Source organism: Amblyomma mixtum, chromosome 6 (assembly GCF_055824585.1).
Source record: "Amblyomma mixtum isolate Tamu chromosome 6, ASM5582458v1, whole genome shotgun sequence".
NCBI lineage: Eukaryota > Metazoa > Arthropoda > Arachnida > Ixodida > Ixodidae > Amblyomma > Amblyomma mixtum.
Genome location: NC_143017.1, coordinates 136,478,874 through 136,498,063, shown reverse-complemented (window position 1 = coordinate 136,498,063; position 19,190 = coordinate 136,478,874). Strand labels below are relative to the sequence as shown.

Sequence of the window (19,190 nt, the reverse complement as noted above, 5' to 3'; positions counted from 1 at the left end):
CGTGCTTCTGCGGGAACGGTGGGCGCGCGGGTGTTATGACGTCTAGTCGCAGCTTCCACAGGCGGCCACCAGGTGCAACGATACGGCAATAAATCGCGAAAAAAGGCGTGTTATCCTCCTTTTTCGCTAAAATGCTTGTCATATTTATCAATTTTAGCAGTCAAGCTCTTGTTTACATGCAAAAAAGCAGCTCCAAAAGTTTGGTTCAGTATCCCTTTAAGGGCCGCTCAGTGAAACCATTAGGCTATCGCTGCAGCCAACACGCCTTGCGTTAAACTGCACCACACTCTTGCACTGTGCTTTGGAGAGCGTCGTCTTCTGCTTGTTCATGAGCATCCTTGACATGGCTAAAATTTTTGCTATGGCCATTTCTCAAGCATGGCAGAATTTTGTATGGGCAAATTCTCGGGCCTTTGCACCTGGGCGTCTTCATAGAAAAGTAAGCGGGAGTACTGTTTTTCCACTTCATTACTCTGGCTATAGACAAGCCGCAATAAAAGAAGCAATAGAAGTAGTAGTCATTTTGTAGGGCTTAAGTGTTGTCCTGGGAACAGTCAGCCACGCGAGCTTTTTCTTTTCCTGTGGAGTATAGGCTGCCTTGCTTGTTCTTTTTAACAAGAAAGGGTAGTGTTTAAAAGTCGTGACAAAGAGTATTGTCTGTGCTCATACTAGTGTCAAGCTATCCCCTGAGAGGGATTACTACAGTAGAACCCCAGTCTTATGTTTTTATTAGGGTAGTGGGAAGGAGGAAGATTTGCAAGAGCTGGGAAAATGTAACATCCAGGAAACTACCAAAATGAATGAAATCAGCAACTCAAAAGCTATTAATTTTAATGTAACTAGGTATATTAAATGTAATATCAAATTAAAGGCTTCTATAATCTCCTCCACTGGTTTTTGCTGCTGGCTGCCAAGAAATGTACGGTCCGGAAATGTGTTAAATTGTAGATTTTTTGATAAACAGATTATCCAGAAAGGCAATTTTCTTCACTCTACACCTAGATAATTCTATGGCACCAAGCACGAAATATGACAACTGCATAACACAAGTCTGCATCAGTACACATTGATAAAGTTCATTGTTTTCTGGGCCCATTTAATTACTTGTTTATGGATCCAGCGCTTGTGTTGACCAGTTGTTTTTGTGTTTTGTATTTAGTGCTGTAAAATTAACTGTGTATATAACCAGCTAGCCCGCATCTGTATGTTGGATACTTCAAAAGTTATCACTGGAGCTAAAGACCTGGATTTACACTTTGTGTTTTATGATCCAAAACTTGCCATATTTGATGAAGTTTACAGCTACATGTGGCAGAGTTGCCACGTTTAGCTTTTTTTTTTTGTGCGCTAGCAATAGAGCTTCCACTCAGCCACTTAGCCGTTGTCTGTGGGGCCCCTCTGCAGCCTTGAAGTGCTGGGTGGAAGATGGGCTACCTAAGGTCGATCACTTGACCTTGTGACGTCATCACAACCTGCCCACCGGATTGTGAGCAAACTGCCCACCGTGACAGTTGTCAGTTAAATTAATGACTGGTCGCGAGAGGTTGCTCGGAGAGAGCAACCTGAGTCTCACAAGCCCCACCAGTGGCAGCACATGCCATCGCAGTTCAATGGGGCATCGCTTAACTGCTGCACAACTACACCACTGCACCAGCGATTATGACTTCCAACGATCTGTGAATGTAACGAAAAGAATGACCAATTCCGCACATATGGGCATTAATCCATTAGTGCTATCTCGTCACCCCTAGGACAGAGCTCAAGTACCCTCCATTTTTAATGCGCGAGAATGAAGGCCTTCACAGTATGATTTTGCCAGTTTTTGTCCGACACCTGCTTGACCTTGAAAACCGAACCTCGGCCTGAAACCGAAACCAAAGTGAATACCAAAGTGCTAGTGTACCTAATTCCCATTTGGCCTAACCACGCTAAATTGTCTGTTATTTTTTTCTGTTACATTTACTGTCATTCTGTTGCATTTTGGTGCTGAGCTTAGAAGAAGAAAAATTGAATGCTGATTATTTTACTGGTAATGCAGAAAATTTGTGCAAGCTGGCCTGCAATAATGATTGTGCACAGAAAAATGGCTCCGGCTCATCCCCCTCTGCCTTTCCTCTTTCCCCTCAGTCATACTTTGCGCAATGGGTGCAAAATGACTACGAACACAAACATGCCTTTCCAAGAAACCTTTGCTCTGTATGTTTGAAGAAAGATAATGCGAGGTGCAAGGCACAGGCTATGTGGACAAATTGGTCACATGATAGCAGTGGCACCCCCGCAGTGGGTGTCCCCCTACGTCCCTCCTTCTAATTAACACTCAGCCGCAGAGGTGTTTTTTGATTACTACAACAATTACACCGACAAACATGCTTTGCTTGAGAACCTTTGCATTGACAGCTAGCGCTGTAAAAAAGAACAAATATCAAAACGTCTCATGTTTGTGTTGAGCCAAGTCAGATAAGTGATGTCTAGGCCTACTTTTCTCGTGCAGTTCCTGTGACACACTTTGAAACAGTGTCACTGCGTCCCTAGCACGGACCTACTATTGCTCTCCTTGTCGTGACCTTTTGTTAACGTTGCACTCACCTCGTTTCTTCATTTGTGCAGAGTCCCGTGTTCATCAATATTGGGCGAGGGAACATCATGACTGAAGACAGCCTGCTAAATGCATTGAAGTGAGTGCTGCTGTTGTGTGGGAGCCATGGTTTTGAGTGGCAGTTTCTTGCTTTGCACTCAGATGTGCTCTGAATTTTTTTTTTGTTGCGCTTTGGTATTGGTTTGTTTTATTTTGTGTTCTGTACCCTACGGCCGGCAAAGCTAAACCATCCTTGTTGTGCTTTTTTCTGCTTTTACTCGAACAACCAGTTCTCAGCAGAGCTTAAAATACCTACTACCATACCTGTCATTGAGGCTGGTCGTCAGACTTCAGCTTGTCGATATTGCTGTCTGGTATTGCATTATTTTTTGCATTATTCTTATTAAAAATCATCTTAAAAATGTATGTTGCCACCAAATTGAAATCGTGAGGTGCCCGTAACCAGCGGCTCAGTGCATTCCTTGCTGAGAAGGTGCAGTGAGTGCAGTTTATTTGTAAGCTTGTGCTGGCCTCATATGTTTTGGATATTGGCTTGAAAGTCCAGCAATACTGTTATGAGACAACTCAGGCCAAGCGCAGTGATTATCTATTCAGCCTCATCGAAGTTGCCACTGCTTTTTCATCTTCACTAGTGGCAAAGTCAAGCCTTGTGTTAGCACCAACTTTCAGAGTGCCGTGCCTGAGGTGTATGTGGGAGTGCCTTCTATTGACTTAGAGACAGAGAAAGAAGCTCGCATAAAGCCTATCCACAATGGTCGAGGGAAAGATATGAGCGACATCAGTGCCTTGTCTTTCCACAACAGTCTGAACCTTCCGGGCTGTCTGAAAGAGTATCGGAGCGCGAGTCAAGCAGCCAAGGAAATTGCTAAAGCTCAGGCCTACATGTGGCACCAGCAGCAGACAAGCAAGACCTAATGTTAATCAACTTGGCTTGATTTTACTTGAAATGCACTAGTGTCGATGAACTTGGTGGAATATATAGTGTAGTTGATGTGATGTGATGCTCTGAAGGAGAAAACTCTTGACGGACAAAAGTTATTATAACTCTTTAAAACAATACAATTCTTATCTTGTGGAGCAGTGAATGCCCATGATGAGTTGAAGGAGATTAGGGACTCTTGCTTGCTTACCCGTCAGGCCTTGGGCCAACCAAAAACTCACAGGGATGGGGCCCTTCCTCTTGCCACACAGAGTACAAGTGTTGACGTGATCAGGTTGATTGCAATGGACTCTGTGCTGCCATCCTACCCCTTCAATATTTTCAAACTGACTGGAGTCCTCGAGTTTCGTTTCCTGGCAACACAGATGACATTTGCCTCTACTTTTTCATCCCCAGGAGAAAACGTGCAAAGGATCCAACAGATACAGTACTTCCCTCAGACCTTGGGATTAGTAAGAGCACCGTACACTGAAAAGGGCTGTCCTGTTTTTTAATGCTGGATAGTATATCTGGCAAACATACGCACGGTAAACTAAGTTTGATATATGTGATGCCAAAGCTCATTACTCTACATCGCAGAAACCGGCAGTCATTGACGTTGAGGGAAGTGTCCATTGAAGGCGTTTTTTCTTTTTCTTTCTGTAGGGAGAAATGGATCTCAGGGGCCATTCTTGATGTCTTCGAAGCTGAGCCACTGCCCAAATCCAGTGCTCTTTGGACGACTCCGAATGTAAGTTGGTTGTTTCCATGCTGCTATGCTTAGCCTTTCTTCTGTCCAAGGTAGTCATTGCCATTTTGGAGGCCGCTTTGGCACAGTGTAATGTGATGTAGAAGGGGAGATGCTCGTCATAAATGCTCTCTCCTTAACTTTAGAGAGTCTTACATAATGTGTGGTGTACAGTTCAGTCTTTCTGAAGTATTTTTTTAGTTTTGTGCTAGTCCATAGGGTTTGTTTCATGGAGTATTGCTTATGAGAAATATCAATCACTTGTGCAAGCTCTTGATGTGGACGAAAAAGATATGGTAGAAAATATTCTGTGTATCGCCCTGGAAGCACAGTGTGCAGTTAAGCAAAAAAAATTGGTCTGCTTATTTTAATCGGAAAAATTCTTTGCAGCTGAAATTTGTTCCAGAGGTGAAGGTTCCCGGCCTATGCATAGTTGTAGCTGCCAACATCAAGCATTCACCATGCTGTTAGGGAAGTGCAAAAGGAGGGAATGAAAGAAGGAAAAGAGAAAGAGGCACCATAGTGGAGGGCTCCAGATAAATTTCAATCGTTTTGGGGTTCTTTAACATGCACTGACATTGCACAGCACAGGGGGGTCATTTTGCATTTCATCTCCATTGAAACACACTGGCCTGGTGTTGTGTCTGGCTGGAGTACAGGACACGACAAGAAAGTGTTGTGCACAGACGAGAGGTAGCGCATGCCTGATTCCTAGCATTGTTCTGCAACATGGACTGCCCCTTTCACTCCTTCCTTCACGGCACAGTCCAGGTGCCCACCCAGTGTGAGACTTCTACTTGGTCTTTTCTTCAATATAGCAAATAGTTCCGATGCAGCCAAGATTCGTAATATAAAATTACACCAAAAACTCATGCAGCGGTAGCGCAATATAGTGAAAGACATGAGAGCGCAAAACGGGGACACGGACGAGGAAGGGAACAGGACGAGCGCTGCACTTTCAACAGGATTTATTCAGGAAAGAACGTTTAAATAGCCTTTGCTCTTATCCATGCTCTTGATCGCAGACAATCGCCTCTCACAGATACGCATCAAGAAACAGCATTTCACTGTGGTGAAGAACAACTGACGTGTCACTAATACAACTATCACCTCGCTTCTTGATATAGAAGGCTTCCACAAGCTCACGTTCAGTCCTATCTCGGCTTTTCAATAGCACTTTGCAATCATATAGTCGAGGCTTGCAGGCTACACGCTTCTCTTTCGAGCAGGCTTGGCAGTGGTCTGGAAGATGTCCTCTCTTGTTTAAAGAATTCTTGTGTTCAAGCAGGCGCTCATTGAGACAACGTCCGGTTTGTCCAACGTACACCTTGCCGCATGTAAGCGGGAACTCATAGACTACTGCTTTCTTGCAGCCAACATGTGGCATTCGGTGTCTGATGGTGCACTCTTGCACTCTTGTACTCGCCGGAATGTGTTCACGCATTGGAAGAAAAAAAAGTACAAGAGTGCACCATCAGACACCGCTTACATGCCGCTTACATGCCGCTTGCCGCTTACATGCGGCAAGGTGTACGTTGGACAAACCGGACGTTGTCTCAATGAGCGCCTGCTTGAACACAAGAATTCTTTAAACAAGAGAGGACATCTTCCAGACCACTGCCAAGCCTGCTCGAAAGAGAAGCGTGTAGCCTGCAAGCCTCGACTATATGATTGCAAAGTGCTATTGAAAAGCTGAGATAGGACTGAACGTGAGCTTGTGGAAGCCTTCTATATCAAGAAGCGAGGTGATAGTTGTATTAGTGACACGTCAGTTGTTCTTCGCCACAGTGAAATGCTGTTTCTTGATGCGTATCTGTGAGAGGCGATTGTCTGCGATCAAGAGCATGAATAAGAGCAAAGGCTATTTAAACGTTCTTCCCTGAATAAATCCTGTTGAAAGTGCAGCGCTCGTCCTGTTCCCTTCCTCGTCAGTGTCCCGGTTTTGCGCTCTTATGCACCAACAAGCCCAGCTTCAAGTACTTCTTAGTACAATATAGTCATTGAAAGGACAACAACTAGGAGGGACTTTTTCAGAAGTTTTAGCAATGTTGTTTCGAAGCCACCCATGGCGATTGCAGAGGCTGCAAACCGAGCGCCAGACGCCAGTTTGGTTGGCTTCCTCTTACAGCACTGCCAGCGCACGGTGGCATTTTACATGCCAGCTAGGGTGGCTTTTCCTCATCACAGCGGTGTCGCATAAAAAGTCGGAATGCAGAACAAGAGCTATCGTCGTTATCACCACCTCTGTGATATCAGTGGAAGCACAGGATGGCTACTGGAGCCCATTAGGATCTCTCACCCTGTGAAACTGTTCCAGAAAGTGCATGCATGCCTTCCACTGCTGTTGCTTGTATGGGGGGTCGAGGGCTCCTCAAGCTGTTTGCGTGCAGCTTTTACCTCGGCTTCCTCCATCCGTGAGAATGGGAAGTAAAGAATGAAATGAAAGAAAAGCCTACAGTTAACCATGCTGCTCGTTGCTGGGCACTAGAGACATGTGCGAGAGGTGCGAAGGGGTGCCGACTGCCTGGCTGCTAATAGTTCATGCCATTATATTTTCTATGGTGCTGTTGGAACGAGTGAGATTAAGATAGTTTTTCCTGAGGAGCTGAGAAATTTATATTCTTATTGAAAACAGGCATGCGAAAGGCTCATAATATCTTTTCATCACCTCCCATCGCCTTGTACCTTGTACCATCGCCTTGTAAAGCAGTTGACTGAAACTTTGATTGTTAAGCCTGTGCTATTAGCAACAGAAATGACAGCATAAACCGTTATGACTTTTGCAGCTCTCTTTTTGCCCCTTAGGTTTAATTAGGTGGAAGAGCAACTTAGGTGTAAGATTAAAATTTGGGTGTGTTGCTGTATTCAGAGCACCAAATAGGTAGCGTGCAGGTGTATTTTATTTAAAGTGAGCTAGCTAGCTCTTGAATCTAATACAAATGAACTGCTTTAGGCCGTAATGTTGTAGTAGTGGCTGTCTTTGCGTTGTGAGTGAGGCAACTGGCACACTGAGCTTTAAGAGAGCTATATATTATTAATATAGGCTCCACCCTCTGTGTGTACATGCCATTTTATTTCCATATTCATGGATCTCAGTGATACTGTTATGAATGTATACCACATGCTCTATGCCATTCGTGGTGCTGCTGTCAAGTCATTGTTGGGTGTGTCGACCTCTGTCAAGCCTTTTCTCTAGCTTTTTGTCGGCGCACCCAACATCCTCAAGATGTTGAATAAAATTGAATTGAATCAGATTCTCAGCAGACCTGTCCAGACCTGATGTACCAATCAAACAGACAGTACTGTTACTCTCTTGTAGATTATTATTTATGTTCTGGCAGTTCATCTGGTTGGATGCTGAAATTGCGCATATGAAACCAGCACCATGCCACACCTCGGGCTCTGGTTATCTCCTACAATGATCGCATCTGTGCAAAGCAACATTTGAGCAGCTTCACACGCTAGTGAATTTCTTCCTTGTGAGTGGCATGGTTCAAAGCAAACCAAGACTGTGGCTTTTACTGTTTGTATAGTATTTGCAAAAGTCTTAGCTGGTTGGGTGCTAAAATGAAGACATGCTGCAGCTGCTAAAAGTTTTCTAGGGCTCTGATGTGAAGCCGGTCTAATACCTTGAGCATGGGACACTTCTTAGAAAAATTTATTTTGAGCAGTTTTTATGGAGTTGCACAGTTCTCTGTCTTGCACCACTGGTCGCATTTAATCACAGAATAACTGGTTACATTTGGCAGCGAAGGCAAGACAACCTATGATCCTTAAGGATAACAGACTGCATTCCAAGAGAAGGCAAGCATAGTAGGAGGTGGTAGATAGTTAGGTGGGCTGATAAGATTAAGAAGTTTGCAGGGATAGGGTGGCCGCAGCTGGCACAGAAAAGGGTTAATTGTAGGAGGGATGGGAGAGGCTTTTGCCTTGCAGTGGGCGTAGTTGGGCTGATGATGATGATGATGATGTTTGTTTTGTTTTTTTTTTTGTTTTTTTTTTAGGGAGGAAATTGCAGCTGTTTTCTACTTTTCTCGTTTTTTGACCGAAAGCATTGTTATTAACATGATAGCATTAAAGGGCCCATTACCCAGGAAATCCGATGTCGGTGTTGTGAGTGATAAGTCATGAGCATGACTCTGGCAGTTGGGCCGCCTAGGTCACGTGACCCTGTGGCATCATCACAACCTGCCCACCGGAATGTGAGCAAACTGCCCACCGTGGCAGGTAAATTAATGATTGGTCACTCGGAAAGAGCAACCTCGGATGCACAAGGCCCATCGCTGGGAGCACCTGCCATCACAGGGCAGTTGCACATCACTTAACCGCTGCACCAGGAGGGGTATGAGAACTCCCTAGGATCTATGAATTTATAGAATGATCTTCTGCTTATACATCAATTAGCCCATTACACTATCGCATCGTACCCTTAAAGGGGCTCCGAAACACCTTCTGAGGAGAACACATCAACTCGCTCAGTCACTGCATTGTGTTGTCATGAACACCTGAGCCAAGTAATGCACTTCTGCATGCAGCAGGGAGCCCACAGTCACGTATGAAAGCTGGAGAGCCCTTTCCAGCCACTTCTTCATGCTCGCACCCTCCTTGACACTTGCACCTGCGTATATACCAGATCAGAGATGGCTGTTGGTTCGATCCTTTCAGACGTCAGGCAGATACCATGGCCGTGGCCATTAAGCCGCGTAGCTCCGACAGGTCAGGAAGCTCCGCCCACGGAGGTGGGGCTGGCAGAGGAGCACCGACCTTACAGCGTGCAAAAAGTGACGAGAGGAGAGGGAAAGGCACGAAGATGTTGAAATTTAAATTTTGACTACAGATAACTCAGCTTCTACAAAGCGCATGGAAATAATTCTAGCGGAACAGTATTCGTGAAGCGGCATCCTTTATCGTCCTGGGTATACCGCAACTTTATTAGAGCCCGGAGCTTAGCTGTCTCCTCCAGTTTTTTTTTTTTTTCTATGAAGACTGCAATGATCTGGAAAGAGTCTTCATCCTTTTTAAAACTGAAGAATGTGCATGCCATATTCAGTGTTCACGCTGTTGCAGTGATGATGGCAGCATGTTTCCACATTGTTGCCAGCTTTTCTGTGTGCTTTGATGAGGTAGTACTTTCCTTAGTATGTGGGAATCGTGGTATGCACTTTGGATTGTACATTTGAAAGCAACGGAGGCGTAGTGACATGACTGCAAGACCAACAGTCGGAGGCAGACAGAGATGAGAGCCAATAAAAGACATGGTACAGGGTGGCAGGCATGTGGCAGCAGTTGGTAGTGGTAGGTATAGGCTGGTATAGGCAGGATTGTAGGTGGGAACAAGGTAATGAAGTCCAGTGACAATGAATTTGTAATGTTGGCAGTTTAAAATACTGCGGAAAGGTATATAAGTTGAGACAATGATGCAAAAAAGCACTAGAAGCATTTCGTGGTTTCACTGGGTTTTGGACGTGGTTTATTTTGTGGGGTAAAAAAAACCTGTTGATCATCACCCGTAATTGCGAAGAAAGCCATGAAGTGTGGTGAAATGCATGTTATCTCCTGTGTGTAGAACGTGTCAGTTGTTTGTACAACCACACTGATTGGTAATCCACATGACAAGTATTTTAGCAGACTGTGCACCAGGGAATCCCCCGAGATGCAGTATATTTCAGTTGAGGAAGTAATTGCTCATCGATGCCCACTAGAGCATAACGGTTTGGCTCTAAAGAAAAGCTATGCAGCCTTCTGAGAAACTAGTTAGAGAAAAACTTGCCATCATCCGAGGGTCGAAACTGTGACCACATCCTGTCTGGGACACTCGGACTAAGCTAACCATGAATGCTAACTTATGGCAGGGCAAGGTTGGATTGATGAACTTAAAATGGGAAAATTTTGTTGTCCAAAACAATAGCATGGGCCGAAATGTAGCTATTCAGAGGCAGAAGTATCAAGTAAACAGGCTGAAAGTTGTGCTGCTGTGCTGGTTTCAAATTCATGCCACTGTTAGATTTCAATGCGATGTATGGTGTAGGATGTTGAGTATGTCGCCTCTGTTTTGATTAGCTGGTGTATAGCCCACTGTGCCAACTGTCTATGTCAGGTTTGCTCATTTGTTTGCCCTTTGCAGGTGATAATCACACCCCATATGTCTGGTCCATCTAGGCCCGAAGAGGTGAGTGGTTTTAAGCTTAGTTTTACGACTTTATTGACTTTACTTTTATACACAAGTTCTGGTTCTCCTACCATGAGCGTTCAAGTTCAAGGTGCTTATGAGCTCAACAACAAAATAAGTTTAACTTCAAGTTTTCTTCAGTTGGTTTCCTCTCAAGAAAATAGGAAGAACGAAGATTTGAGAAAGGTGTCACAGAAATATTAACTTTGCTTACACAGAAGCACAAGAATTGTGTTTGATATGTTATTTCATGTTTAGTTTATAAAACATGGATTTTCAGAACTACTTTCTTTTTTTACACATTTTGGCTTATTCCTGGAACTCACTGAGTACCATAACAACAACTTTGATCCTGTAAGCTGATTGCTCTTAGACATGTGTTCAGTCCTGGTCACGATGGTTGCATTTCGATGGAGGCGAAATGCTAGAGGCCCATGTACTGTGCAATGCTAGTCCACATTAAACAACCCTGGGTGGTCAAGATTATTCAGAGCTCTCCGCTGCAGCACCCCTCATAGCTTGAGTTGCCTTGGTGAAGTGAACCCCACGAAAACTAAACTGGTTACTCATTAGTGCAGCCATTTGGCACTATGCTTGTGGTACTCATGGTGCTATATATAACTGAGTATATTTTGAGCCAGTTTTGCAACAGATCACCTTATAAGTGGGCATATTTGATGCATAGATGTTAGTGCAAGTTTCTTAGAGTAGAACTCTGCTACAAGTTTGCCAAGTTTTCAGCTTTGCAAAGTTCTTTAACTTTCTAAAAGCAAACAGCACACATGTCTTCGTATAAATGCTGCACACAAGGTTTCAGTACTGACGAACTTGAGCTAGGTGGCTGAGGGTTACTTAATGGGATTCCGACGACAAATCGAAGTTGGCTTGTATTGATAGATTACCCTGTTCTGATGATAAAAAGGCTAATTATGTTGAAAACTGAGCTTTCATAAGCTAGAACAGCCGAAAAATGCAATGCCGCCAGTGGCTGTTTTCACAAGTTAATGTAAAAAAGTCTTTCTGGCTAGGTCGCACTGCCATTTATTTCAAATGAGGGATCAAGAAATGTTTTTAGTCATTGACGTCATGAGTTTGAATGGAATGGCAAGGAACAAATTGTTTCATTTTTAAATCCTGTTCTCTCTGAAATGAATACATCATTTGCTGTCAAACAAAAATTAATTTGGCCACAAAGCACCAAAGAATTGATTTTTACGAAGGAAAAAAAGTTTCAGTGGAGTTGTCGTTAGTGTTCGTTCAGAGTATCACATTTTGCATCATATAGCTTTTATATCTAGTAACACAACACTGCACTGCAACTGCACTGCACTGCACTGCACTGCAACTGCACTGCACTGCACTGCACTGCAACTGCAACACTGCAATTTCTCCTCCAAAGAAATTCTAGCCGCCGCGGCCGGGATCGAACCCGCGTCTTTTGGGTCAGCAGCCGAGCACCATAACCACTGAGCCACCGCGGTGGCTCAAGGTGGAATGTGGCCAGCAGCTCCTCGATTGGTCCTTTAGAGAAATAGAATTTGTTTTTGTATATAAACTTCGAAAATTCACTTTGTATGCTAGTTATTTCATTGACAAGGTTTCTTTTCTTTTTTAATGTAATAGCATTAAAGGTGCACTGAAGAGGAATCTGAACTTGTCTTTTTGCCGCGGGAGCTCGATCTACACGTTCCTAGCATTCTTAGAAACTGCGACTTATTGCCCTGTGTGGCCAATTTCCCTAATTAAATCGAATTAACTTCCGGCTCCCGCCCTTTTTTTTTTAATTCTGCCTCGTACGGTGGGCGGAGTCGACCAACGCGTGGAGTGCCTTTCACCCAGTCCCGTGGCGGCTTGCCGCTCTGCCATCGGCGGAGTAATACGTAGTAGTCCGTAGTAGCAAATAGTTCGCGCGTATTTTTATTTCTGTGGGCTTATTTTGCGGCTATATTATCTGCGAATGAAACTATTTATTCATGGAGACCTAAAAAACAAAATAAAGCGAAAGCAAAGCCTCCACAGAGCTGGCTGAAAGGAACTTCACGCGTTGGTCGACTCCGCCCATTGTACGAAGCAGAATTTAAAGAAAAGGGCGGGAGCCGGACGTTAATTTGATTTAATTAGGGAAATCGGCCATACAGGGCAATAAATTGCAGTTTCTAAGAATGCTAGGAACGTGTAGATCGAGTTCCCGCGGCAAAAAGACAAGTTCATAATCCTCTTCAGTGCACCTTTATGGGTCCTGTTCATTGCAAAACCCGGCATCGGCACAGTGCCGAGAAACAACCTAGGTGGACCACCTAGGTCACGTGACCTTGTGACGTCATCGCAACCTGCCCACCGAATTATGAGCACACTACCCACCGTGGCAGGTGGCAGTAAACTTAATGATTGGCCACGAGAAGTTGCTTGGAAAGAGCAACCTGGGTCTCACAAGCCCACTTTGTGTGTTTGAAACAGCTACCCCCTGCCAGGGCAGTGGTGGAGCACTTGACTTCTGCACCACTGTGTCAGGAGTGGTACGAGGACTCCCAGCGATCTATGAATGTAAAGCAGAGAAGGACCAATTCTGCAGATGTGGGCATTGACCCATTTAATGCCATTTCTGTCTTTGATGAAATGACCCAAGTTGTTCAGATCACTGAAAAACCACATAAGTGGCTTCACAGTCATAAACCTTGATCTATTTGAACTAGCTGTACAACATTTGTAATGACAACAGTTCTGGTGATAGCAATAGATGGTGGTGGCACAGTTTTGTATCTTAGCGCATGTGAGGCTGTATTATGTATTAGAGAAACATCTTATACTAGAATGCACAATTCACTGATTTTTTGCCTGATCTGATCTCGATACCACTACACATTATGATTTATTTGTATCGTGCACAGCATGTAGGAGTGCTTTCATGTGGTACATTACACTTGAGTATGTAATCCTGGTAGCCAATGGTTATCCTGCTGTGATCAGGCTCCCACAATGCCTTGAGTGGTATAACAAAATGGAGATGCAGAAGATTGAGTTTTCATGTTGTGTATGTAAGGAACAAGCACTGAGAGCCTCTTAATTTCATTTTATGCTTTCAAACAAGTCAGTTGCACTTGCAACACAACATCATTTTTCTTTCACTGTACTGACTTTCTTCCTGTTCTTGTACTTTTTTTATGGTGCAGGTGGTCAAGAGCTTCATGACTAACTTCGAAAAGTACCTAGCTGGGGAGCCACTTTTGCACACATTTTCTTTCGAATCTGGCTATTGAGTCATGGGTCGCCAAGACCTAATATTGTGGCCACATGTAGTTGTACTCAAAGCTAGTCACAGTTTTGTTAGATACGTTAATATTGTGTATAGAATGCAGAATGGTCACAACTACATCTGCTTTTGAAATCGCAAATAAAGATATTTTTATATGCAAAATGTTTTTCCCTCTTTATTCCTGTAGAAAGGACCCTCATATTTGTAGCTACGAATTAAGCCTCTGCTCTTATGATTCTTCTGCCAATGTCTGTCTTTTCTATCTGGCTGATTTCAAAGGCACCTACTGTGACATTTGTGATAACTTCGAACTGTACCTGTGGTCAGCACTTTAATCTGTTTATTTGGGTCATTCGAAGGAAATCTGTGCTCATTAGCTACCTCTGCAATATTTACCTATTGTTGTCCTCTTAGGAGGATAACAGTGTAATGCTGGATACTTATCAGGATCACATACACTGGGCAACTTTGCCCTTTTCGATGCATTAGTAGGCAGCAATCCTGTGTGTTCCTTTCTTTCAGCGTAGCCTGCTTAAGTAATGAACCAGGCAACCATACTTCAGCATAGTTACAGGTAAAGCTTGAATCAGATGGCTTATAGACAAGTTGCCATGCAACACATATATCTTCGCTTGTTTTTGCTGTGCGCGCTTTCTGTGCATGCTTCCTCTTTGGCAGCAGATCAGAAAGCAGAAAAGAGAGCAACACATCTGTTGGCTGCACACCAATGTTCATTAGTGCTCTGATGACTGCTCGCTAGTACTAATTAAGGCAACCATCTAAACGAATTAGACGTGGCCAAAGTTGCAGTTGAAGCAAGAGCATGAATGGCCATGCAGGAACAAACTCTGAGAGCGTCACTCAGCAATCCTAAAGCCTAGCAATAGAAAATTAAGGGAAAGGAGTTGGCTTCATGTGATGGCCTGTACAGGGTTTTATTGGCCAGGGCCAAGTCTTGAGAGTCGCATAGCACTTAATAATTTTTGTTGGCCTCAAAGAGAGAAAGTAGGAAGGGGTTTCAAGAAAGCTCCCGTTACATTGCTCTCCATCCAGATTTTTTATTTTCTTTGGGAGTGACTGGACAAAATCCAGTGAGGCCATCACAGTGGCTCGGTGGTTATGGCACTCAGCTGCTGACTTGAAAGATGTGGGTTCAATCCCAGCCGCAGCGGTCGAATTTTGATGGAGGCGAAATTCTAGAGGCTTGTGTACTGTGCGATGTCAATACTTAAGTTAAAGAACACCAGGTGGTCGACCATTGCTGGAGTCCTTCACTACTGCGTCCCTCATAGCCTGAGTCGCTTTGGGACGTTATACTCCCATAAACCAAACCAAACCAAAATCCATTGCATTTGCTATGCATTCATAGTCAACTGAGCTCGTTTCGTCAGCTCTGCGTACAAATAAAGAGGCTTCCAACACCGCTTCCTATTTTGTTAAAAAATTTAGCAAGGCAAGAAGCATTTCCAAGGGAGTCTGGTCAGTGTGGAGAAAGCATTTGTCCACATCAAACATTCCTGCGGCCTCCTGTTGGGTGTGGTTTAAGTATGGCCGTGTTTCTTAACTTTGTAGTCTGTTTATAACCTGTACCATGCAGGTTGTTTCACGCTTAGGTGGAACACAGGAGGTCATGTCCTCACTATTCGGAGCATCAGTGCTTCCGTCGCTGCTGCACTGGCAGGAGGCTTGCCAGAGAACATGAAGGCGCACTTCCAGGCCCCTCTGCCGCTGGACCAATTTTCTTCATTGCATGGTCATGTTGAACGCACTTCTGCTTGCGTGTTCAGCAAAAATTTTTTGTCTATAGACATCAAGTTTTTGCTTGTGTGTTCTTTCTTTAAAATCACGCATTAGACATTATTAGACATGGATCACCTTGTGGTACTCGCCTACGACCGCTAAATAATGTATAATTGGATTCCATCTTGATGCTGTTTTGGCTCTGTTTTCATCAGCCAAACGATGGTGTGATGTGTATAGTCGGATAAAACTTAAGTCTGCAGTGGAGCTTCGCCTACATTTAGGACCGCTGCACAGAATTCCTCCACGACGCAAAAGTAGTCTGTTGAAACTTTTCTTGTTACCTAAACAGGAAGCTTATCACAAGAAAAAAATTATAAGCTTTAGAATTCTGATACTTGGCTTGCTTAATATAGTCAGAGATTAAAAACCTGATTTTGTTTACTGTTGTGATTGGCCAGCATAGTAATACAGGACTCCTCGGACCGTGGCCCAGTGTTAGCTACTGCTGTTTTTTTTAAAGTCTAATACTACAGTTTGCATCATATAAAGCTTTATAAACGGTGAGTTGGCATTTAGGTCATGTAAGGCATGAAAAAAAAAGGGCAGTATAACTGCTGATACATCATTTATCGTCATTGCAGCTCTTGAAGCAGGCTAACTTAAGCTCTGTAGTGAATTAAAGCTACATATAAATGACTATATTTTAAGCTTTTTGGTGGTTCAAGTAACCTAAACACCAACTACACGCTACTTTTAATGGGTAACATATTTAAAAGAAGAATGGGCTTCGTGTGGTAGTAGTATGTCTGTTGTAGTTGTCGGGTTACTGGTGGGTATGTTGCCGTGGGAACCACTGGGAGGGTGGTTGCTATGCAAAGAGGGAGGTATCACGTGAGCAGAGAATTACGTAACCGGTAAGGTGGTTACCAAGGAAGGAGAAGGATGTCTAGAGAGTGGAGGAATCCCCAACCGGAGGATGGTTACCCTGGAAAGAAGAGGGTATGGCGAGAGTGTAAGAAAGCGCAACCAAACTGAAGTTGCCACACGAGTGTAGTTATCCTGGAACTATGAGGAGGGTTACCATGGAATGTGGCTTTATGGTGAGAGCATAGGAAGGTGTAACAAGAGGATGGTTACAACAGTAACCATCCAGAAGGTGGTACCATGGAAGGAGGAGGATGTGGCGGAAGCGGAGAAATCCACTACTGGAGGATTATTATTGTGGGAGGAGGAGGGTATGGCGAGAGCGTGAGAACGTGCAACCTGTATGTGGTTGCCATGGGAACCAACCGGAGGAAATTACTCTAGATGGAGAAGGAAGGTTGCCATGGAAGGAGAGTACGGCGAGAGATTAGGAAGGCATACCATAGTTACCATCTGCAATGTGGTTACCATGAAGGGAGGGGGAAGGGTATGGCGAGAGCAGAAGAATGTAGCAGGATGGATGACAGCTGCTGCTAAATGCACCACTGGAGGAGAGGATCTCCGGCGGCGCTGCGCTTCTAATATGGTGGACTGGAGAGCAGACAGACGAAAAACAACTATGTGTGTAAAACTAAAAAGTGCACCCTAGAACTACACACATGAGAGGTCGCTCTCATATTCTGTAGCACAACATATTGTAAAGTAAAAATATCTTACCAGCTGTCGCCGAATCTCGCATGAATCAGTGGTAACTGCCCTGTCAGTTTTTTTTGGCGCTCGTTTTACTGCTGCTTCTATGGGTGTGCCTGGCACGACTGCTTGATTTTGATGCATATATGACGTTCGTCTGCTTGAAACTACTCTTCTGAGTTGGAGGGACTTTGGGCCTTTTATATATCTGCCCATATTGTAGGTGATAGTTTGACTTGCCGCCATGTAAGTAACCGCTTCATTGATGGTGCTAGCAGCTGCCTTCTCAGTGCATAGTTGTATTCGACTGTAACTTTGAAGTTTAGGAGAAGCTCGTACTGTTACTATAATGATTGAAAGCAGTCAAGTGAGCACGATGTAACTTACATTCATACATTCATAGCTGCCAACATGCGCAAGCTGTGCTTTGCTCCAACTATCTGTGTTTCGTGTTATGGCACAAACTGAAGGGTGTATTGATCGATTTGATGTTCTAAACAGAGGAAACTTTGTAGTCAGTATTTCTTAAATTTGTCTTGGCAAAGAATTGTCAAACATCATAGGCAGGTCACTGCTCTCCTTTAAGGAAACCAGCGTCAGGTTATACTTGAATGCTTTAAACAAAAACTTCAAAAACAAAAAAGCTAGAAGCGAAAAAAAAAGCGATCAGCACTGCACGTTTGGTTTCTTGACACCGAACCACCGTACCCACACGTTCCCCGGTGTTTAAAAGAAAGGTAGGGTAAAGTAAAAAAAACGTTAAAGATCACTGCGGCACCCGCATTGGAGAAATGCATAAGAATGATGTCACACTTAATGACATCACACCAAGACAACATAACACTTCCACACTTTTCACGCCAGATGAGACTCATGACCGGAAGTAGACATCCTAAAACCTTATCCCTGAACCTTATCCTCAACCCTGTCAATCACTTACCGATACCTTACCGATACTTTATCGATACCACAACTTTGTCTTACTTAATCAAGTTCCGTCAATAGTTTTCAAACTTCGCGCCCCGCTTTGTTTTCAAATTTGGCGCCATTTTTGCTCCGGCCCCGGCCCACTTTTGGACATTTTTGGCTTTAATTAATTACCTAATTAACCCACCTCAACCCCCCGATTTCCCCTACGGGATTTTTTCATGCTCTATCCGATGGTACCATTCTTTTTCGCATAAACACATTCGTTCGGACGTAATCTTGTTGACAAGCTCGGCCCACTTCTTGTACATTTTTGGCTCTAATTAATTAATTAACCCACCTCAACCCCCTCGATTTCCCGTACGAGATTTTTTTCATGCTCTCTCCGACGGTACCATTCTTTTTCGCATAAATCCATTCGTTCGGACAAGCTCGTGACGACACGAAACCGCAAACATATCCACACAATGCCTGAGCATTAAAAAGCGCGCAGTCAGTGGACACAAGAGGAGGTGCAGTCTTTCACTCCCTTCTTTGTCCCTTCCCTTACGGCTTGGTTCGGGTATCGACCGAGGATAACCGAGGTATGCGAGACATTCCTTTCCTGAAATACAATTTTCAATGGTTTGAGCGTCTCCAATGGCTGTTGCCGTTCGGTCCGAACCAGTGGCCTCCTCCTCAAAACAAAGATAAAATTAAACTAGGAAATAACTTGTAGCAACATATAGCGTCCTCGATCACCTCGTACCAGGTGCGCCCCGAAACCAGCGCGGTTCCCTGCGCACCGCGGCGGTGGCGTACCGGCGAGGGTCAACATCGAGGACAAGCTGCACCCTGGAGGGGCTCATGCATGCAGCGCCGCCTTTAGGGTTCCTTTCTTGTGGCGCGTGCATTTGATTGTAAACCACGTACACCGGTGACACGCTCCTGCTCACCCGAAAATGCTTTCGGAACTGCAAATAAATCACACATTTCACATGTCAAAGGCCATGCACACTCCAGCTAAATATGCCAAGCAGTGCAATGTAAACAGACGCTCACTCCGGTATCGGCGAGGCACCTGACGACCCGATAAACGAATTTTCGGTCGTTCATCGCCGTGTTTAGTCTATCAAGTCGATTATCATGTCATCTTCGCTATCAGACGAACTTGACAGCTGTCCATCAATAGCGGCATCAAGCGGCCGTGGTATGGGTAAAGTATGGGCCACCGTGCACGGC

General features: G+C 44.2%; 1 protein-coding gene across 2 annotated transcripts in view; it reads left to right on the top strand.

Annotated features, from left to right (window-relative positions):
* LOC149340491 (uncharacterized) overlaps positions 1 to 13,847 on the top strand; it is a 32,146-nt gene extending 18,299 nt beyond the window's left edge. For both annotated transcript variants that reach the window (XM_089549261.1, XM_089549260.1), the window contains 4 exons: positions 2,608 to 2,675; positions 4,182 to 4,266; positions 10,388 to 10,432; positions 13,603 to 13,847. In XM_089549261.1, coding sequence (XP_089405387.1) covers positions 2,608 to 2,675; positions 4,182 to 4,266; positions 10,388 to 10,432; positions 13,603 to 13,689 — 285 coding nt within the window. In that variant the 3' untranslated portion in view covers positions 13,690 to 13,847. The remainder of the gene's footprint in view (positions 1 to 2,607; positions 2,676 to 4,181; positions 4,267 to 10,387; positions 10,433 to 13,602) is intronic.
* Positions 13,848 to 19,190: the final 5,343 nt, after the last annotated feature.